At 43.1% G+C, this 23,470-nt stretch overlaps 1 protein-coding gene across 1 annotated transcript in view; it reads left to right on the top strand.

Annotated features, from left to right (window-relative positions):
* whrna (whirlin a) overlaps nucleotides 1-23,470 on the top strand; it is a 138,720-nt gene that overhangs the window by 99,674 nt on the left and 15,576 nt on the right. Inside the window, exons 6-8 of the mRNA XM_064971268.1 lie at nucleotides 20,552-20,764; nucleotides 21,279-21,500; nucleotides 22,701-22,733. Coding sequence (XP_064827340.1) covers nucleotides 20,552-20,764; nucleotides 21,279-21,500; nucleotides 22,701-22,733 — 468 coding nt within the window. The remainder of the gene's footprint in view (nucleotides 1-20,551; nucleotides 20,765-21,278; nucleotides 21,501-22,700; nucleotides 22,734-23,470) is intronic.

A 23,470-nucleotide genomic window follows, 5' to 3' on the forward strand; every position in this document is an offset into this window, starting at 1 on the left:
ACATGACCTGAGTAGAGGGAGCGGGACTGTACATATTTTTTTATTTTTTTATTTCACCTTTATTTAACCAGGTAGGCTAGTTGAGAACACCTTTATTTAACCAGGTAAGCCAGTTGAGAACACCTTTATTTAACCAGGTAGGCCAGTTGAGAACAAGTTCTCATTTGCAACTGCGACCTGACCAAGATAAAGCATAGCAGTGTGAACAGACAGCAACACAGAGTTACACATGGAGTAAACAATAAACAAGTCAATAACACAGTAGAAAAAAAGAGTCTATATACATTGTGTGCAAAAGGCATGAGGAGGTAGGCGAATAATTACAATTTTGCAGATTAACACTGGAGTGATAAATTATCAGATGGTCATGTACAGGTAGAGATACTGGTGTGCAAAAGAGCAGAAAAGTAAATAAATAAAAACAGTATGGGGATGAGGTAGGTAAAATTGGGTGGGCTATTTACCGATAAGACTATGTACAGCTGCAGCGATCGGTTAGCTGCTCAGATAGCAGATGTTTGAAGTTGGTGAGGGAGTTAAAAGTCTCCAACTTCAGCGATTTTTGCAATTCATTCCAGTCACAGGCAGCAGAGAACTGGAACAAAAGGCGGCCAAATGAGGTGTTGGCTTTAGGGATGATCAGTGAGATACACCTGCTGGAGCGCGTGCTACGGGTGGGTGTTGCCATTGTGACCAGTGAACTGAGATAAGGCGGAGCTTTACCTAGCATTACCTAACATAGCTCTGGTCCAAGGCATTACGTGCAGCTTGCTGATGCTGTTCATTCTTTTCATTTTCCTCATCAATCTACACACAATACCACATAATGACAAAGCGAAAACAGGTTTTTAGAATAAAAATCAGAAATACCTTATTTACATAAGTATTCAGACCCTTTGCTATGAGACTTGAAATTGAGCTCAGGTGCATCCTGTTTCCATTTATCATCCTTGAGATGTTTCCACAACTGGATTGGAGTCCACCTGTGGTAAATTCAGTTGATTGGACATGATTTGGAATGCACACACCTGTCTATATAAGGTCCCACAGGTGACAGTGCATATTAGAGGAAAAAACCAAGCCATAAGGTCAAAGGAATTGACCTTAGAGCTCCGAGACAGGATTGTGTCGAGGCACAGATCTAGGGGAGGGTATAAAAACAATCTGCAGCATTGAAGGTCCCCAAGAACACAGTGGCCTCCATCATTCTTAAATTGAAGAAGTTTGGAACCACCAAGACTTTTCCTAGAGCTGGCCGTCCGGTCAAACTGAGCAATCGGGAGAAGGGTCTTGGTCAGGGAGGTGACCAAGAACCCGATGGTCACTCTGACAGAACTCCAAAGGTCCTCTGTGGAGATGGGAGAATCTTCCAGAAGGACAACCATCTCTGCAGCACTCTACCAATCAGGCCTTTATGGTAGAGTGGCCAGATGGAAACTACTCCTCAGTGAAAGGCACATTACACGCTGCTTGGAGTTTGCCAAAGGGCACCTAAAGGACTCTCCGACCATGATAAACAAGATTCTCTGGTCTGGTGAAACCGATTGAACTCTTTGGCCTGAATGCGAAGTGTCACAACTGGAGGAAACCTGGCACCATCCCTACGGTGAAGCATAGTGGTGGCAGCATGATGCTGTGGGAAGGTGTTTTAGCGTCAGGAAAACTAGTCAAAGGTGAAGGCAAAGGTGAACAAAGGAGGCAAAGGTGAACAAAGGAAAGTACAGAAAAATTCTTGATGAAAACCTGCTCAGGACCTCAGACTGGGGTGAGGTTCACCTTCCAACAGGACAATGACTTTAAGCACACAGCCAAGACAACACAGGAGTGGCTTCGGGGCAAGTCTCTGAATGTCTTTGAGTTGCCCAGCCAGAACCCGGATTTGAACCCGATCGAAAATCTCTGGAGAGACCTGAAAACAGCTGTGCTGCAACGCTCCCCATCCAACCTGACAGATCTTAAAACCTGTCATGGCTGCATCCCTTTCTTCTCAATTTCTGCCTGAAGACCCAAATCTAACTGCCTGTAGCTCAGCCCCAGAGGCAAGGATATGCATATTCTTGGTATCATTTGAATGGAAACATTCTGAAGTTTGTTGAAATGTTAATTGAATGTAGGAGAATATAACACAGTAGATCTGGTGGACGAAAAGAGAAAGAAAGAAAGAGCATACGTTTTCTGTGTTTTATTGTTGTAGCATCATCTTTCACATGTACTAGAATAGCCACACAGTCAGATAGGATGCTGGATATCATTTCGATTGATAAAACAAGAGGGCAACTGTAGGTGTGCAAATTTTCAGACTGATAAATTCAGGAATGGGTGAGCTACATGACATTTAGCATGAAGTCACCCAGGTGTCCCACACAAGTTTCCCAAATGTAGTGACCTATAACTATATACAGCAGTGCAAATAACTATATACAACACATCAAAAAGCAATTCTAACACACACACACACACACACACACACACACACACACACACACAAAAAATGTTTTAAAAAATATTAGAAAATAAATATAGAAAAACAATACACCCCTTGTAAATCCTCGTCACAGTATTTTGCTTTTTTATTTATTTTTTACATATAATATATATAGATATATTTTTATATTTCATAAAACGATATATCTACCCAGCTAGATTTCAAGATCAGTGGTCATTGGGCAGAAATATAGTCAATCAATGAAGCTTTGCTAACATTTTTGGTGCGTAAGGTAGTCATTTATTGTTGTCTTCAAATCAGCTCACTTCGGTCAATACCACCTGCAAAAAAAAAAAACTTTATTTGGCTGTATTGCAAACATCCAGAGGAATGCACTGAAACCCACCATGACTAGATAAACGATTGTTTACAGGGGCGAATCACACCGAATGCTCCGTAAAAAATTGATAGAGATGGAATTCACGGCACAAACAGTTTACAAAACGTCTTCATTTCGGCAATAAAAATGGATTTTATGAAAGAAAACGGCACTTCATTTGATCAATGGCTCACTCAGGAAGAGAAATAAGAGCAAGATATCAGAATGTAAGTCATAATTTTATCTTCAGATGTGAATGTGTAAAAACTGTCATGGCGGAAAATGTTTCTGTTCTTGATTGCTCTTCTCAAACAAAAGCATGGGATTTGTTCTCTGTAATAGCTATTTTAAATTGGAAAAAGTAGTTTGATTACCAAGATTCTAATCTTTGGAAGGGTGTAAGACACTTGCATTTCCAAGAATGTTTAATGTTATGAAATTGTATTTTTAGTTGTCACTCTGAAATCTCCCCTGATGTTGGTCCCTGTACGGGGATCGCAGCCATAAGAGGATCTGCAGAGAAGAATGGGAGAAACTCCCCAAATACAGGTGTGCCAAGCTTGTAGCGCCATACCCAAGAAGACTTGAGGCTGTCATTGCTGCCAAAAGTGCTTCAACAAAGTACTGAGTAAAGGGTCTGAACACTTATGTAAAAAAATAAAATATATATATTTTTATTTATTTCACCTTTATTTAACCAGGTAGGCTAGTTGAGAACAAGTTCTCATTTACAACTGTGGCCAAGATAAAGCATAGCAGTGTGATATGTCAGCAAATTAGCAAATATTTCTAAAAACCTCTTTTTGTCATTATGGGTTATTGTGTGTAGATTCATTGGGGGGGGACAAGAATGAGGCTGCAACCTAAGGCACCATATGTAATGTGGTTTGTGCTTGTCATTCTTCCCCTACTTGACCATGCAGTGCTCTATCTGAACATGATGTCCCAGTATGCTTGTGCTGTAGAGAGAGAGAGAAATGCCTGATCAGCAGAAAGAGCCTGTAGTTAAAAGGTTCTCGGTTTCTCGTGACACTCCGTGTTTTGTCTTTGACTTCAAAATCTAATTTTATTTGTCAAGTGCTCTGAATACAACTAGTGTGGACTTTACCTTGAAATGCGTGCTTATGAAATGAAATGCCTCCCCAACAACGCAGAGTTGAAAAATAAAAAAGTAACACCAGAGGAATAAAATAAAATACACAAGAATGTACTGTAGAAGGGACTGTATCACATCCGGCAGTGATTGGGAGTCCCATAGGGCAGCGCACAATTGGCCCAGCGTCCTCTGGGTTTGGCCTGTGTAGGCCGTCATTGTAAATAAGAATTTGTTCTTAACTGACTTGCCTAGTTAAATATAGGTGACTTTTTTTATATATGTACAGGGAGTACCAGTACCAGATCATTGTGCAGAGGTACAAGGTATTTGATGTACATATGTACATGAAGGCAGGGTAAAGTGACTAGACATCAGGATAGACAATAATAAGGTATTTGAGGTAGATATGTACATGAAGGCAGGGTAAAGTGACTAGACATCAGGATAGACAATAAGGTATTTGAGGTAGATATGTACATGAAGGCAGGGTAAAGTGACTAGGCATCAGGATAGATAATAAGGTATTTGAGGTAGATATGTACATGAAGGCAGGGTAAAGTGACTAGACATCAGGATAGATAATAATAAGGTATTTGAGGTAGATATGTACATGAAGACAGGGTAAAGTGACTAGGCATCAGGATAGATAATGATAAGGTATTAGAGGTAGATATGTACATGAAGGCAGGGTAAAGTGACTAGGCATCAGGATAGATAATAATAAGGTATTTGAGGTAGATGTGTACATGAAGGCAGGGTAAAGTGACTAGACATCAGGATAGACAATAATAAGGTATTTGAGGTAGATATGTACATGAAGGCAGGGTAAAGTGACTACGCATCAGGATAGATAATAATAAGGTATTTGAGGTAGATATGTACATGAAGGCAGGGTAAAGTGACTACGCATCAGGATAGATAATAATAAGGTATTTGAGGTAGATATGTACATGAAGGCAGGGTAAAGTGACTAGTCAACAGGATAGATAATAATAAGGTATTAGAGGTAGATATGTACATGAAGGCAGGGTAAAGTGACTAGACATCAGGATACATGATACTAAGAGTCGAATAAAGAACAGAGCAGCAGCAGCAAATTATGAGTATAAAAGTGTGTGTTTGTGTGTGTGTGTGGGGGGGGTGTATGTATTGTATGGGAATGTATGTGGGTTTTGTGTGGGCATGTCAATGTTATGTGCGTGCGTGTGTATATCTGGCCCCCAAAAGCCCCCCTATTTAATTATCAATATTTTTTTCATTAAAATAAAGAAATTAATAAATCTAAAAAACAAACAAAAAAAAAGTCCTAAATGCAATATCCCAAGAAGGGAGTTACTCCACCTAAATAATGCAAACGCTACATTTTCATTTCACTCATGATGAGAGAGAATGCAGGAGACAGTCAACTAATAAAGCAGGCAGCGGACCATTTGGTGGTGCTGAAACGTAAAGCTGCAACCTCAGCACAATCAAGAGGAGGTGAACAGCGCCTGGTGCTGAAAATATAGCTCACGTCTGATGCAAGTGGCACACAGCAACAGATGGAGAAAAGCTACACCAGTCGAGTAATTCATTTCAACTGTAATGTAGATGCAGGGAGTCAGGAAACAGGTGAAGTTAGTGAGTTGAATGACGACGAACTTGGACCGATACAAAACAACAAAAGCATCTAAACATGGAAACATAAACAATATTTCCTGACGGGTGATAACAACCGAGTGCTATGTAAAGGGGAAGTAATCAGGGTGGTAATGAAGTCCAGGTGTGCCTAATGAGGCGAAGGTATACGTAAGGAAGGTTGCCAGATGTGCATAAGAATGGGTTGCCAGGACCGGGGGTTAGCAGACTGGCAATGTCGATCGCTGGAGAGGGGTCTAGTCGGAGTGGATGTGACGTGACTACCCTCGATGTCCAGGGGAGGCGGAAGGGTGTCGTGGGGGACGGCATCAGCGTTGGAGCCTCACGTCCTCTCCACCTTCCTGTTGGACAGAGGTCAGTACCTGGATGTGAGGTTGACCGTGACCCCCAGCTTCTCCATGAAGGCTCTCCAGACATGTGACATGAATTGGGGACCACGGTCAGAGACGATATCCTCCAGAAGGCCATAGTGCTGGAAGACCGAGCTGAAACAGAGCCTCAGCGACCTAGAGGGTGGTAGGGAGACCAGAGAGAGGGATAAGCATGCCACCAAAATGAACACAAGGACTCGGCTCTCCAGAGCGCATCCCTGATTTGTCTCGATGTCTGGAATTCAATCAGCTCCGTTTGAATTGCGGCCTCATCCAGCGAGGGTATCGTTTTCTTAGCAAGGGAGGAGAATTATCCACCTGGGCGGACTGTGAGAAGAGCACGTACACAACGCAATGATATCCTTAGGCTGTAGTCTTCAAATCTAGTGGAGAAGTCCCTCAGCTGCTTGTTGAAGTCTTCCATCACCTCTGTGACAATGCTGTGGCCTGGTCCCTTTGCCTGTTGTTTCTTCAGTGTGCTGAGATGCCGTTGCCGTCTAGATGACAAGTCCAAATCGAACGATTCAAGCTACCCAGTAAAGGCCTCAAGTTTTCCCACCGTGTCCACGACTGTTTTCCTTTTCACTGTTTCATTTACAGAATGTCAGGCAAAAAAAGCTGTGTGCGTTGCTTACAGTTGATGTTTTGATGTTTCTGCGTCGGGCCTCTGTCTGGGACAGGAAGGCCACTTTGAAAGGTCCATGCTTCAAAGTTCCAGATTCATAATTATGTCTGAGATTGAATTCTTTGCAAACGGCGACATTTTCATTGGAAATGAGACACACTGGCTTGTCATTGGGAAAAGATGGCAAGATGAGAGCACATCTCTCTGCTCTTTTGATACTTTTTGAGAGGGACATTTTCTCTTGCTATCAAGCTAATTGTTCTGAACGAATGTTTTCCCCCACCAATCAACGCACAGAGAAGTAGACAAAAATAATTGTACGAGCGTAATCAGATCAAAATGATTGTTGTTGTCACTGAATTTATTATGTACTAATCAGATGTGTTAAAAATGTTGCTCAATTTGTCGTGTAGACCAATAAATTGTGCTAATATTGTACTGGCCCGCCGACTATTAGCACAGAAAGAAATTGGCCTGGGGCCAAACCTAGTTGACGAACCCTGGTGTATATGGTTTGTATAGTCTAGTGGGTGTGCTTCACTTTTGCCACCAGTGCCACAGGGAAGATTTATTTAGATGGAAAGGAGACAGGTGGAGAGTTGGGAGAGACAGCAGCTGCCAAAAGGAAGGACAAGAAGAAGAAGAAGAGGAGAGGAAGAGACGCCAAGAAATCACCATCGATTACACATCTCCTGAAGTGCTGACCCTCACCGTTGATATCACAAGGCAGTGTCTTTGAGTCCACAGGGACTTGAAGAGGAGAGGGGTATTACCTGGTGGAGAGCTCTAAGGTCTCTTTAGCCCTAAGTGTGTGTGTGTGTGTGGTCAAAGCGATCTTGTAGGACGAACACGTTCCCACGTGAACAGGTCAGGGTTCCATAGCCGCAGGCAGAACTGTTGGAGCAGCAGCACGACCGGGTGGACTGGGGACAGTAAGGAGTCATCAGGGCAGGTAGTCCTGAGGCATGGTCCTAGGGGACAGACAGACAGACAGACAGACAGACAGGCAGGCAGGCAGGCAGGCAGGCAGGCAGGCAGGCAGGCAGGCAGACAGACAGACAGACAGACAGACAGACAGACAGACAGACAGACAGACAGACAGACAGACAGACAGACAGACAGAATATATACTTAAATTCACACAGGACACTGGAAAAGACAGGAGAAGTACTCCAGATATAACAGACTGACCCTAGCCCTCCAACACATAAACTATTGCAGCATAAATACTCAGAGTGAGACAGGAGGGGTCAGAAGACACTGTGGCCCCATCCGATGATACCCCTGGACAGGGCCAAACAGGCAGGATATAACCCCACCCACTTTGCCAAAGCACAGCCCCCACATCACTTGAGGGATATCTTCAAACACCAACTTGCCATCCAGAGACAAGGCCGAGTATAGCCCACGAAGATATCCGCCAACCGGGACAGGAAGATCACGTCAGTGACTCAACCCACTCAAGTGACGCACTCCTCCTAGGAACGACATGGAAGAGCACCAGTAAGCCAGTGACTCAGCCCCTGTAACAGGGTTAGAGGCAGAGAATCCCAGTGGAAAGAGGGGAACTGGCCAGGCAGATACAGCAAGGGCGATTCATTGCTCCAGTGCCTTTCCATTCACCTTCAAACTCCTGGGCCAGACTACACTCAATCATATGACCCATTGAAGAGATGAGTCTTCAGTAAAGACTCAAAGGTTGAGACAGAGTCTGTGTCTCTGACATGGGTAGGCAGACCATTCCATAACAATATGAGCCCTATAGGAGAAAGCCCTGCCTCCAGCTGTTTGCTTAGAAATTCTAGGGACAGTAAAGAGGCCTGCGTCTTGTGACTGTAGCGTACGTGTAGGTATGTACGGCAGGACCAAATCGTAAAGATAGGTAGGAGCAAGCCCATGTAATGCTTTGTAGGTTAACAGTAAAACCTTGAGATCAGCCCTTGCCTTGACAGGAAGCCAGTGTAGGGAGGCTAGCACTGGAGTAATATGATCAAATTTTTGTTTCTCGTCAAGATTCTAGCAGCCGTATTTAGCACTAACTGAAGTTTATTTAGTGCTTTATCCGGGTAGCCGGAAAGTAGAGCATTGCAGTAGTCTAACCTAGACGTAACAAAAGCATGGATACATTTTTCTGCATGATTTTCGGACAGAAAGTTTCTGATTTTTGCAATGTTATGTAGACGGATAAAAGCTGTCCTTGAAACAGTCTTGGTATGTTCTTCAAAAGAGAGATCAGGGTCCAGAGTAAATCCGAGGTCCTTCACAGTTTTATTTGAGACGACTGTACAACCATCAAGATGAATTGTCAGATTCAACAGAAGATCTCTTTGTTTCTTGGGACCGAGAACAAGCATCTCTGTTTTGTCCTTATGTCTGAAACACGGGCTCCCAGGGAGGGCCATTGTGGAGCTTCACCATGTTTCATCGAAATGTAGAGCTGTGTGTCGTCTGCATAGCAGTGAAAGTTGACATTGTGTTTCCGAATGACATCACCAAGAGGTAGAATATATAGTGAAAACAATAGTGGTTCATATGCAAAAATATATTTATTTCCAGAAAAGTGATACCCTGCGTGAGAACCCAGATACTATGACAGTACAGTCCTTTATAATGTCTTAGAAGAGGGGGAGTATCAGGTATCAAGGTAAGACCCAAGTGCAGACTGTGTGAAGTAAAAATGTTTATTGTAACAGGGGAAGGCAGCCAGAGGTCGATAATCCAGAGTAGGAGCAAAGGTACAGGCTCAGGCAGAGTGCTCAGGCAGAGTGCTCAGGCAGAGTGCTCAGGCAGAGTGCTCAGGCAGAGTGCTCAGGCAGAGTGCTCAGGCAGGCAGAGTGCTCAGTCAGGCAGAGTGCTCAGTCAGGCAGAGTGCTCAGGCAGGCAGAGTGCTCAGGCAGGCAGAGTGCTCAGTCAGGCAGAGTGCTCAGACAGGCAGAGTGCTCAGACAGGCAGAGTGCTCAGGCAGGCAGAGTGCTCAGGCAGAGTGCTCAGGCAGGCAGAGTGCTCAGGCAGGCAGAGTGCTCAGGCAGGCAGAGTGCTCAGGCAGGCAGAGTGCTCAGTCAGGCAGAGTGCTCAGGCAGGCAGAGTGCTCAGGCAGGCAGAGTGCTCAGTCAGGCAGAGTGCTCAGGCAGGCAGAGTGCTCAGTCAGGCAGAGTGCTCAGGCAGGCAGAGTGCTCAGGCAGGCAGAGTGCTCAGGCAGGCAGAGTGCTCAGGCAGGCAGAGTGCTCAGGCAGGCAGGTACAGGACAGGCAAGGCAAGAGTCAAAAACCAGGACGAGATAAAGCGATGCTGGGAAAAGACAGGCGCTGACAGGACAAACTGCTGGTAAGCTTGGCAAACAAGAGGAACTGGCACAGACAGACCGTGGGAACAGAGAAAGTGTGTTATCTGCACAGTGTCCATGCTCCAGTGAAGCCGATCATCTCCTGAAAAGGGCATCACTCAAATGGGATGTATTTGGTTTTCTTGGATTTCCTGGGTCAAACCATCCGAAACAATCTACATGAAATACTTGTCTCCAGATACCTATGGGCCATATTCAAAAGTAGTGCACTATGTAGGGAACACAGTGTCATCTGGGACACAGATTCAGAGTCCCACTAGTGAATAGCCAGCAGGCTTTCCCTGAGCCCTCTCACCCCGAGAAAGCTCTTGTGTCATGTCTGCCTGTGCAGAGCCTCAGGCCAGCGTTTTAACACATATACAGCACGTCATTAGTTCAGGCAAATGCAGAGAATTGACTCGTGTCAAAGCAGGGCGGCGACATCATCAGACAGGGTTGTGATCATAGAAATACAGATACATAGAAATACAAATACATAGAAATAGAAATACAAATGATTATGGTTGTGACTGGGGTTGTGATCATAGAAATACAGATACATAGAAATACAGATACATAGAAATACAGATACATAGAAATACAGATACATAGAAATACAGATACATAGAAATACAAATACAGATACATAGAAATACAAATACAGATACATAGAAATACAAATACATAGAAATACAAATACAGATACATAGAAATACAAATACAGATACATAGAAATACAAATACAGATACATAGAAATACAAATACATAGAAATACAAATACATAGAAATACAAATACAGATACATAGAAATACAAATACATAGAAATACAAATACATAGAAATACATAGAAATACAAATACATAGAAATACATAGAAATACAAATACATAGAAATACAAATACATAGAAATACAGATACATAGAAATACAAATACATAGAAATACAGATACATAGAAATACAAATACATAGAAATACAAATGCAAATACATAGAAATACAAATACATAGAAATACAAATACATAGAAATACAAATACATAGAAATACAAATACATAGAAATACAAATACATAGAAAATACAAATTATTATGGTTGTGACTGGGGTTGTGACTGGGGTTGTGACTGCCCCCCCCCCCCCCCCCCAAAAAAAAAAGACAGGCAGGACATTGGTTTCATTAACAAAAAAACAACAAAAAAACTCTGTTGTGATGTTGTTGGACATCCAAGGTTCATTCGGTGATTCTGTGATATGACTGAAGCCATTATCTGTCACTGTCAGACGGAGGATAGATGTCAGACCCAATGTCAGTGTTGTTTTGTTATGGACTGCCTGTCAAATCAATCAAAAACACCTAGGCAGAGCAGGGTTAATCCCCACTGTAGCCTCTGGCCGTGTGTGTGTGTGTGTGTGTGTGTGTGTGTGTGTGTGTGTGTGTGTGTGTGTGTGTGTGTGTGTGTGTGTGTGTGTGTGTGTGTGTGTGTGTGTGTGTGTGTGTGTGTGTGTGTGCGCTGATAGTTGAGGTCTCTCCTGACCCCGATGACTGTTTACTGTAGTGATTGTAATTGTTGTTGCAGAGAGAAACCTCCAGCTCTGCTCACCCCTCCAGACATCTCTGAGCTCCTTCAATCTAAGTTAAACACCTTGCTTTCAAGTAATTGGCAATCTGTGGCTGACGCTCTTAAAAGGATTTTGAAGTAAACAAAAACACGGGGCACTCTTCAGAGAGAGCGAGAGATGATGAGGGGGACAGAGGAAGGGAGAACGGGAACAAGAGAGAGTAGATAAGGAGGGCAATTCTACTGAAGTAGGGAGGGAGTTTCAATACGTTTTCAAAGTGGACCCGAGCCAGTTGCTACCATGCCCAGAGCTGGCTGTAATACATGCAGGCGGGCAGCAAGGCGTTGCAGTCTGTTAGCTGAGAAGGCTGTTAATACACTGTGTAACAGCTTCAGAGCTGTTCGATATGAACAGGGAGGAACACTCAGTGAAGTTAAATATCCATCCTCCCCAACCTCCTATATGGCGTCGCCAGCTCTCAACTCATTTCAGCTGTGAAGATACAGCCAGACATCTTAACAAGTCGAGAACTGTCGTCCGCTCCGCACCGTTCTCTGTCCTCCACCTTGGTTCAGTCCATCACACTGGTCATAGAGGGACTGTTGTTCGTCCCTCCACATCCCTCTTCCATCCCTCTCTTTTTAATTAGAGCCAAAGGCCAGAATGGACCGATAAGCTAATTAATTAAGAATAGGATGCACGGCAAACCGAGGGTTCAGCACTGCAAAAGTCTCATAGCAAAGGATCAGGGATATGACCCCTTACATTTCATGGTGAATGGATGGGATAGCCCAATCAGTGGCTATGCTCTAATTGGTTTTGACACGGCTATTATTGGCTAATAGCTTTTCCCCCAAAAGAAACCTTGTCTAAAGAATGACAAAGTCTGGTCTCACAATTAGATTGTGGAGGTGGATACGCTTTTACACAGGATTCTCTCTGTTTCAGCCATCGATTGGAGAAGCTCGCACAATCAGTGGAGAAGATAGCATGCTGGATTGTTCCGTTTACATCTGACAATGGAACAGTGGAACACACACACACATACATCAGTAACACACTACGCCGCCAGGGACTCAAATCCTGCAGTGCCAGACGTGTCCCCCTGCTTAAGCCAGTACATGTACAGGCCAGTCTGAAGTTTGCTAGAGAGCATTTGGATGATCCAGAAGAAGATTGGGAGAATGTCATATGGTCAGATGAAACCAAAATAGAACTTTTTGGTAAAAACTCAACTCGTTGTGTTTGGAGGACAAAGAATGCTGAGTTGCATCCAAAGAACACCATACCTACTGTGAAGCATGGGGGTGGAAACATCGTGCTTTGGGGCTGTTTTTCTGCAAAGGGACCAGGACGACTGCTCCGTGTAAAGGAAAGAATGAATGGGGCCATGAATCATGAGATTTTGAGTGAAAACCTCCTTCCATCAGCAAGGGCATTGAAGATGAAACGTGGCTAGGTCTTTCAGTATGACGATGATCCCAAACACACCATCCGGGCAACGAAGCCCGTAAGAAGCATTTCAAGGTCCTGGAGTGGCCTAGCCAGTCTCCAGATCTCAACCCCATAGAAAATCTTTGGAGGGAGTTGAAAGTCCATGTTGCCCAGCAACAGCCCCAAAACATCACTGCTCTAGAGGAGATCTGCATGGAGGAATGGGCCAAAATACCAGCAAAGGTGTGTGAAAACCTTGTGTAAACTTACAGAAAATGTTTGACCTCTGTCATTGCCAACAAAGGGTATATCACAAAGTATTGAGATACTTATTTTCCACCATAATTTGCAAATAAATTCATTAAAAATCCTACAATGTGATTTTCTGGATTTTTTTTCTCATTTTGTCTGTCATTGTTGAAGTGTACCTATGATTAAATTACAGGCCTCTCTCATCTTTTTAAGTGGGAGAACTTGCACAATTGGTGGCTGACTAAATACTTTTTTGTCCCTCGGTAAGAGCTCATCCCTCTGATGAAGTTGAATCTAATGTTTCAAGATACAATCTGTAGTAATGTGAGTTATAGAGCTGTCATTCTCATCGAAAGCAAGTCTAAGAAGTGGTAGACCTGTTCTAAGTGCACTATTTCTATGCTTCCTGTCCTTAATTTTAATTTTAGCATCTTTTACTTTTGGTTTTGTACACCAGTTTCAAACAGCTGAACATATAATGTTTTTATTGTGGAAAATATATTTCTATATGCTCCAGTCCAGTACACTAGCTTGATGGTTATTGCTACGAAACAATAGTCCTTTCATTTCTCTATCGGATTGGATTAAGGAGAGCAGGACCACAGTCTGGTAAAGTGATTTAATCAGCAGGCATTCCCGTGTGGGAAATATGGATGTCAATCAATATACTAATGGCCTACCATCTAAAATGCCCAGTGTGAATGTGATAACTGCCTAGCTTTAGACGCTCAGCCACAAGAACATATATATATATTTTTTTTCCTCCCATAGGCTTTTACTGTAAATCAACTGTTTGGGCTTGTTTTCGACACGCGGTGAAATTGGAAGAGGTAGAAATGCATAGCATGGTTTAAAGGTTCTAGACTAGAGAATGTGTCCATGGGCCTGATACCATTCCATTACATATGTGTCTGCTGGGTCCCACTCTCTGTAGGGATAGGGTTTAATACCTGGATGTGCCTTCCAAGGTCACACCTAATCTGTCCCACATCATGTGAAATCGATTTGTCCTCCCTTTGCGTGGACATTCTTCTTACCCGGTGAAAACGCTCCTCGCCTCTTCCTCATCCTCCTCTTCCTCTGTCATTATAAATCCCTGAGCTGCAGCCTTGGACGTGTTCTTCCCCCTGTGAAATAATAAGATAATAATAAGATAATAATAAGATAATAATATAATAATAATATAATAAGATAATAATAAGATAATAATAAGATAATAATATAATAATAATATAATAAGATAATAATAAGATAATAATATAATAATAAGATGATAATAATAAGATAATAATAAGATAATAATATAATAATAAGATAATAAGATAATAATAAGATAATAATATAATAATAAGATGATAATAATAAGATAATAATAAGATAATAATAAGATAATAATATAATAATAAGATAATAAGATAATAATAAGATAATAATATAATAATAAGATGATAATAATAAGATAATAATAAGATAATAATAAGATAATAATATAATAATAAGATGATAATAATAAGATAATAATAAGATAATAAGATAATAAGATAATAATAAGATAATGTTCTCATTTCTACAAAAACACTGAGCGTGAGGAAACAGAGAGAGTTGTCATTGTCACTAGGGACTGTGCTGAGTGGTGTCAGGCAGCAGTGTCCTGGAACAGTCCATACTGGTACTGGGGGGCTAGGACATGCAGGGAAATAAACTAAACACCCTTCACACTGGTTTCCTAATGATGCCCCCCCCCCATCCAATACATTTTAAGACAGTTGAAGCTCATTTACTACATTTCATTACAATTTAAAACTCTACAATTATATTTGGAGAACAGCAAAAACTACCTCAACCATTATCACATTTGATTGCTGTAGCTCCATTCACCTCAGTCGATCAACAAACATCTAGCCTATTAGCTATATAATTAGCCGCTACAAATTAACTCACATTAACTCAGCACTGGGATTGAAAACTATAATTTAATACGTACAGTAGGATCTGTTAGCAGAAAAAGTATGTTAAAAACACACTTTTTGCCGGGCTGGGGATAAATTGTTGCAGTTTCTAAGCTAATTTCCTGTAACTCTACAAATTGTTCCATGAGCTGTCATGTTAATATGATATCAAAATCAATGGGGCCTAGAGGTCAGGGCCCTCCATGCCCGGTCAGAAATTCGCTATGATTACTATTAAGTTTAGATGGCTTGCTAGACTAACTAGATTAATTTAACTACAGTTGAAGTCGGAAGTTTACATACACCTTAGCCAAATACATTTAAACAAAAATTTTCACAATTGCTGACATTTAATCCTAGTAAGAATACCCTGTTTTAGGTCAGTTAGGATCAACTCTTTATTTTAAGAATGTGAAATGTCAGATTAATAGTAGAGTGAATGATTTATTCCAGTTTATATTTCTTTCTTCACATTCCCAGTGGGTCAGAAGTTTACATACACTCAATTAGTATTTGGTAGCATTGCCTTTAAATTGTTTAACTTGGATCAAATGTTTTGGGTAGCCTTTCACAAGCTTCCCACAATAAGTTGGGTGAATTTTGGCCCATTCCTCCTGACAGAGCTGGTGTAACTGAGTCAGGTTTGTAGGCCTCCTTGCTCACACACGCTTTTTCAGTTCTGCCCACAAATTTTCTATGGGATTGAGGTCAGGGCTTTGTGATGGCCACTCCAATACCTTGACTTTGTTGTTTGGAAGTATGCTTGGGGTCATTGTCCATTTGGAAGACCCATTTGCGACCAAGCTTTAACTTCCTGACTGATGTCTTGAGATGTTACTTCAATATATCCACATAATTTCCCCTCCTCATGATTCCATCTATTTTGTGAAGTGCACCAGTCCCTCCTGCAGCAAAGCACCCCCACAACATGATGCTGCCACCCCCGTGCTTCACGGTTGGGATGGTGTTCTTCTGCTTGTAAGCCTCCCCCTTTTTCCTCCAAACATAACAATGGTCATTATGGCCCAACAGTTCTATTTTTGTTTCATCAGACCAGAAGACATTTCTCCAGAAAGTACGATCTTTGTCCCCATGTGCAGTCGCAAACTGTAGTCTGGCTTTTTTATGGTGGTTTTTGAGCAGTGGCTTCTTCCTTGCTGAGCGGCCTTTCAGGTTATGGCGATAAAGAACTCGTTTTACTGTGGATATAGATACTTTTGTACCTGTTTCCTCCAGCATCTTCACAAGGTCCTTTGCTGTTGTTCTGGCATTGATTTGCACTTTTCGCACCAAAGTATGTTCATCTCTAAGAGACAGAACGCATCTCCTTCCTGAGCGGTATGACGACTGCATGGTCCCATGGTTTTTATACTTGCGTACTATTGTTTGTACAGATGAATGTGGTACCTTCAGGTGTTTGGAAATTGCTCCCAGGGATGAAGCAGACTTGTGGAGGTCTTCAGTTATTTTTTCTGAGGTCTTGGCTGATTTCTTTTGATTTTCCCATGAGGTCAAGAAAAGACGCACAGAGTTTGAAGGTAGGCCTTGAAATACATTCACAGGTACACCCCCAATTGACTCAAATGATGTCAATTATCCTATCAGAAGCTTCTAAAGCCATGACATAATTTTCTGTAATTTTCCAACCTGTTTAAAGGCACAGTCAATTTAGTGTATTTAAACTTCTGACCCACTGGAATTGTGATAGAGTGAATTATAAGTGAAATAATCTGTTTGTAAACAACTGTTGGAATATGACTTGTGTCATGCACAACGTAGATGTCCTACCCGACTTGCCAAAACTAGAGTTTGGTAACAAGAAATTTGTGGAGTGGTTGAAAAACGAGTTAATGACTCCAACCTGAGTGTACGTAAACTTCAACTGTATCTAAAAATCTACTGCCATGGGCTCATTGAGTGAGTGACATATAACAAGAGGAAAACTGCTGATGCACAACTAACTTTCGAAATTGCAACCCTGTGTATTCTACTATTCTGTCCCTCAAGAGGAAGTTAAGACCCCGTCTGAGCCCCCCCTCTAAAATTGCTGAGGTCCGGATCTGGGTGTCCTCATATGTATTTACGGCCCTGGTAGCAGTGTCATGAAGTAGAATATAAGCACTTTGATCCTACTATCAAAGGGCATTGATCTACATTGATCTACAACATTGATCTACAACAGAGTGCTAGACAGTGCAGTGGTGTGAATTGGACCTGTCTGGTCTCTATCTTGTCTTGTTCTGTCCTATCCCTCTCTCTGGGTAGTCATAGTTTAAAATGGGATACAGGTTAGATCTGATTCTTAGTTTAACATGGGATACAGGTTAGATCTGAGTCTTAGTTTAACATGGGATACAGGTTAGATCTGAGTCTTAGTTTAACATGGGCTACAGGTTAGATCTGAATCTTAGTTTAACATGGGATACAGGTTAGATCTGAATCTTAGTTTAACATGGGATACAGGTTAGATCTGAGTCTTACTTTAACATGGGATACAGGTTAGATCTGAGTCTTACTTTAACATGGGATACAGGTTAGATCTGAGTCTTAGTTTAACATGGGATACAGGTTAGATCTGAGTCTTACTTTAACATGGGATACAGGTTAGATCTGAGTCTTAGTTTAACATGGGATACAGGTTAGATCTGAGTCTTAGTTTAACATGGGATACAGGTTAGATCTGAGTCTTACTTTAACATGGGCTACAGGTTAGATCTGACACGGAACCCAAACCGGCTGCGCACATGCACCATCGTACGCCATCGGGCATACATTTATTTTGTCCCCCCACACTAAACGTGATCACGACATGCAGGTTAAAATATCAAAACAAACTCTGAACCAATTACATTAATTTGAGGACAGGTCAAAAAGCATTAAATGTTCATGGCAATTTGGCGAGCTAGCTTGCACTTGCTAGCTAATTTGTCCTGGGATATAAACATTGAGTTGTTATTCTACCTGAAATGCACAAGGTCCTCTACGCTGACAATTTATCCACATAATAAAACGGTCAACCGAATAGTTTCTAGTCATCTCTCCTCCTTCCAGGTTTTTTATTTTCTTGACTTTATATTGCGATTGGCAACTTTCATAAATTAGGTACCGCCACTGACCTCGTTCGTCTTTCAGTCACCCACGTGGGTATAAACAATGAGGAGATGGCACGTGGGTACTGTGGTGGTTAATTTCTTTACTATCAAATGAGGAGAGACCAACTTATCACACAAGTCAGAGTCATACTTAAACTAAATCTTTAATAGTGAGAGCTTTGCAATAGCAATGGCTTGTCGACGAATCACCGTTTCTGATGATCCGTTGAGAGCAGCAACACAAAGGCTACTGAGATCTTTTATAGCAAAGATCCACCCCCTAGTCTACATAACAAACAACAGATGTTTGGAATGGGTCACAAGGTGAGACTTTTTAAATGAGAAAGGAGTATCCCGTAGCCAGATAACATAAGACGAGGCATCGATCTGGTTCCTGGTACTTCATAGCACAGAAACACCAACTCATGTTCAGTCTGGCCCCTAAGACGAGGCACCGATCTGGTTCCTGGTACTTCATAGCACAGAAACACCAACTCATGTTCAGTCTGGCCCCTAAGACGAGGCACCGATCTGGTTCCTGGTACTTCATAGCACAGAAACACCAACTCATTCTATGGCATAAATCAATTGTCAACTCCAGATACACCCATCTCATGTAAAAACCCTTCTTGACCCCACTCCTGGACAAGCTCACTGAGGGGAGTGAGCCTCTAGGTCATACACTACCCCAGGATAGGTGCAACATCAGAGATGACATACAATGGTTTCAGACACTACCACACACTTCCCCCAATACCAATGGATTCTCTGGGCCCCAGGTGACTGAGCCCCAGCTGAGGGAAGAAGTGCATCTGCCATCACCAGAGTCCAAAGGGTACATTCTAATAACAAGTATATCACATAAGCATATTATGCAGATCAGACATCTTAATTATCTATGTTACACAACTAATTCTGATTCTTCCGCCACAGTACCTGCTTCTATAAACCAATGAGGAGATGGGAGAGGCAGGACTTGCAACGCGATCATCTGCGTCACAAATAGAACTGACTTCTATTTTAGCCCTGGGCAATGCAGGCGGTCATTGGCGCGTGCGAGCAGTGTGGGTGCAGCAGTTGAATAATATAGATTTTTAAATGTATTTTGCAATGCTAGTGTGCATGACGCGAATGGTGTAGTCAGCCTGTGAGTCTTAGTTGAACATGGGGTGCAGGTTAGAACTGGGTCTCAGAGGCGAATCTCTGTAATTATTATCGTTGGCGTCATACATGTCCTAACAACCATCAAATAAGTTGTCATTAAGGGATTGATTGTTCTTACACCTTGTAGGTTTGAACTATACTAACTCTATGCTTACAACATACATTTACCTGAAAAAAAGGGAATTTACCTTGAAAAGTGCACATTGGGTGTGTCCCAAATGGCACCCTATTCCCGACATAGTGCACTACTTTTGACCAGGGCTCTATGGGGAGTAGGGTGCCATTTGGGACATACACAATGTGCACTTTTCAAGGTAAATTCACTTTTTTTCAGGTAAATGTATGTTGTAAGCATAGAGTTAATTGGGATACTGACTAAGTGTGGCTTCACCTTGGGGTAGGGACTTATGTTTGGCAAAGGTTGCAGCACCTCACTCCTCCAGACCTGGTGGCTAACTCAGAAGAATGAGAGTGGTTATGAGTTTGGGATGAGGAGTCTGGGGCGGGGGGGGAGGGAGGATAGTGAGTTGCCCCTCTCTCCTTCCCTCCCCCCTCTCTCCCCATATCTCTCTCTCTTTCCTCTTTCACTCTTCTCTCCCTCTCCCCATCTTTTTTCTCTCTTTCTCTTACACATGTCCTTGCGGCTGGTGACTTTGAAGTGGTGTCTTTGATTAAGGAGTTAATTAAAGAAAAGCTGTTTGTGAGGAGATACAGAGAGCGAGAGAAAGAGAGATAGGAAGAAAGGGAGAAAGAAGTAAGGAAGAGCGAGGAGAGAGAGAGAGAGTGTGTATGTATGAATTCGGGGTACAATTCTCATCTGGTTCTCAGGTGCCGTGGTGCCATCGCTGAGTGAATTGATTGGATTGGCTGAGCTGGCAGTGGCATATGAGAAGGGCAGTTGCATAGAGTAGTAGTAGGCTACTACTCTAGTAGGCTGTGGTTCTGTGGAAGAGATGAGAGCCTTAGTGCCCAGTGTTAGACTGATGTACTCTGGCCCCTCCACGCCAGCTGTGGGTGGGATGGATGGATGGATGGATGATGAGCAATGACAAATGCATGTACATGATTTCTCTCTCTTTGTTCTTTTTCTGTCCCTTTGTTTCTCATTTCTCATTTCCTGCCTGACACACACTTCCCCTCTCACCTCTGGTCTCGCCTGTGTCACCATCCTACTTCTCATCCACACACTTTCTCCCTCACCTTGTCCTTTTTCCGACCCTCCTCCTCTCCCCCCTCCCCTTCCAGCCGGTGTTCTATAAGGGTGTGGCGGGCTCCCAGGTGACCCTGTCCAGCCTGGTGAACCAGAGCAGAGCCATGCTGGAGGAGCAGGCCCGCCACCTGCTGACGGAGACAGAGAGGCAGACCATGGGCTACTACGTGGAGGAGTACCGAGACGGACACATAGGGGTGGAGCAGCTGGTCATGGCCCTGTTTGAACTGCTCAACACACACGCCAAGGTGAGGAGTGGAGACACAGCGTGTGTGTGTGTGTGTGTGTGAGAGAGAGAGAGACTTAGAATTGGGTGTGCATACATGTGTGCAAGAAACAGAGAAAGACAAATTCCGGTGTGTTTTGCATGTGTCTGTTGTTGTGAGGTGCATCGGGTGTTGGCTTCTTGTGTTCCCTCACTCGTAGTGCTTATGGTGATTGCTTGCCTTTTCTCTGTACATCCATCACTTGAATGGCAAATTTTGTGAGACTTTCCGTGATTTATGTTAAGGCTTTTGTGGTTACTCAGACATCTGTTTTTCTCAGTTTATTAGAAAGCCACTTGTCTTTCTGTCAATGCCCTTGCCCTGCACCTCATATAAAACAATGATTTATCAAATGTATTGAATTCACAATTGGTAAAGTGCTTTAAACAGTGTTGTTTTGTTGCAGTCTGCATTCCTCATGGTCTCCTGATGCATGTTATAGCTCCCTATAACTCTATAACCCTGTCTCCCTCCCCTCCCCCAACCCTCCTCTTAGTTCTCCCTGCTATCAGAGGTGCGTGGCCTGGTGACACCCCAGGATCTGGAGCGTTTCGATGGGATGGTGCTGCGCCGCGAGATCCAGGCTCTGAAGGCCCGGCAGGGGGGTGCCAGTGCGGCCGCCCTCCACCCTGACTCCCTCTCCATGGTTTCCTACCCAGATACCCTGGCCTCCTCGTCAGCCAGCTACATGACCTCCACCACCCTCAGCTCAGCACGGGTAGGAAGCCTGGGCCGCAGTGGACCCAAACTGTCTGGCTCTGTCTCTGGCTGGCTATGTTTGTCTGTCTGTCAGGCTGCCGTGTCCGTCTGGCCGTCTGTCTGTGAGAGTCTGAGTCACTCCTCATTTTTAGGTGTCACTTTTGTCTCGAAGCAGACCGATTTGAAGGTGTCCCTGTTTGATGAGTTGTAAAGGATAGAGCTGTTAGGATGACATATCGTTCCTCGGAGTGCATGGGGCAAGGACAAGGGTTTCTGCAGGACAGAGGTGCTATGTCACAAATGCCACTCTATTCCCTATATAGTACACTACTTTTGACCAGGCCCCTTAAAAGGTAGTGCACTAAATGGGGAATAAGGGGACATTTGGGACATCGTCAGGGATGAGAGCACTGTGCCCCTGCTGAGTTGGAAAGGCCCTAAACCAGGGATCATTAACTAGATCCAGCCATGGGCTGATTTTTTTCTGGAATATGTAGACTGCAAATTGACTGAAATATAATTATTTCAAACCTTGCTTACATATAATATCACGTCTCTCTATTATGCGTTGGAATACTTGGGAACAGATTTCTTAAATTAAAATCACTTGGGGCTGATTTTCTGGTGTTTTACAGTCTTTTATGTCCAACAATGAAAATTCCACATGTGTTTTTTACCCCCTTTTCTCCCCAATTTCGTGGTGTCCAATTGTTAGTAGTAACTATCTTGTCTCATCGCTACAACTCCCGTACGGGCTCGGAAGAGGCGAAGGTCAAAAGTCATGCATCCTCCGAAACACAACCCAACCAGCCGCACTGCTTCTTAACACAGCGCACATCCAACCCGGAAGCCAGCCGCACCAATGTGCCGGAGGAAACACCGTGCACCTGGCGACCTTGTTTAGCGCGCACTGCGCCCGGCCCGCCACAGGAGTCGCTGGTGCGTGATGAGACAAGGATATCCCTACCGGCCAAACCCTGCCTAACTTGGACGACGTCAATTGTGCGTCGCCCCACGGTCCTCCCGGTCGCGAACCCAGAGTCTCTGGTGGCACAGCTTGCGCTGTGATGCATTGCCCTAGACCACTGCGCTACCTGGGAGGCCCACATGTATTTTTAAAACCCTGGCCTAAACCCTTCACTAGAGATGAAAGAAACGTATTTATCTAGAGACTTCCTCCGTTTAACCCCAACTCCCCCCTCCCTTTTCAAACCCCCAGGAAAGACTGCTGTGGTTGATAGATATGATGGAGGTAGGAGTTGTTGCCAGTTCTCTTATTTTACATCAATTTGCAGTGATTCTCTGCCTCTAATTTTGAAGTGAATACAGTTTGGAGTGCTTTAGTCTGCATTCATTTGTCAGGTTGCATAAAGACAATGGATATAACTTTTTCTGTTGATGTGACTGTCATTTTGAACATTTCTGTGTATCTCTGTGTGTGTTTTATGTGTGTGGACATACTTGTGGGGACCAAAAAAATGTACAAATTGGGGACGTTTTTGAATGTCCCCACCATGAAAAAGGCTATTTCTACCGGGTTTAGGGTTAGGGTTATAATTAGTGTCACGGTTAGAATTAGGTTTAGGGGTTAAAGGTTAGGTTTATGAGTTAGGTTTAGATTTAAGGTGAGGTTTAGGGTTAGGGTTAGGTGTAGGGTTAAGGTTAAGGTTAGGTGTAGGGTTAAGGTTAGGTTTAGGGTTAGGAGTTAGGGTTAGGTGTAGGGTTAGGGTTAAGGTTAGGTTTAGGGTTAGGGTTAGGAGTTAGGGTTAGGTGTAGGGTTAGGGTTAGGTGTAGGGTTAAGGTTAGGTTTTGGGGTTAGGGTTAGGAGTTAGGGTTAGGTGTAGGTGTAGGGTTAAGGTTAGGTTTTGGGGTTAGGTGTAGGGTTAGGTGTAGGGTTAGGGTTAGGTGTAGGGTTAGGGTTAGGTGTAGGGTTAAGGTTAAGGTTAGGTTTAGGGTTAGGTGTAGGTGTAGGGTTAGGGTTAGGTGTAG

Source organism: Oncorhynchus masou, chromosome 8 (assembly GCF_036934945.1).
Source record: "Oncorhynchus masou masou isolate Uvic2021 chromosome 8, UVic_Omas_1.1, whole genome shotgun sequence".
Taxonomy (NCBI): Eukaryota; Metazoa; Chordata; class Actinopteri; order Salmoniformes; family Salmonidae; genus Oncorhynchus; species Oncorhynchus masou.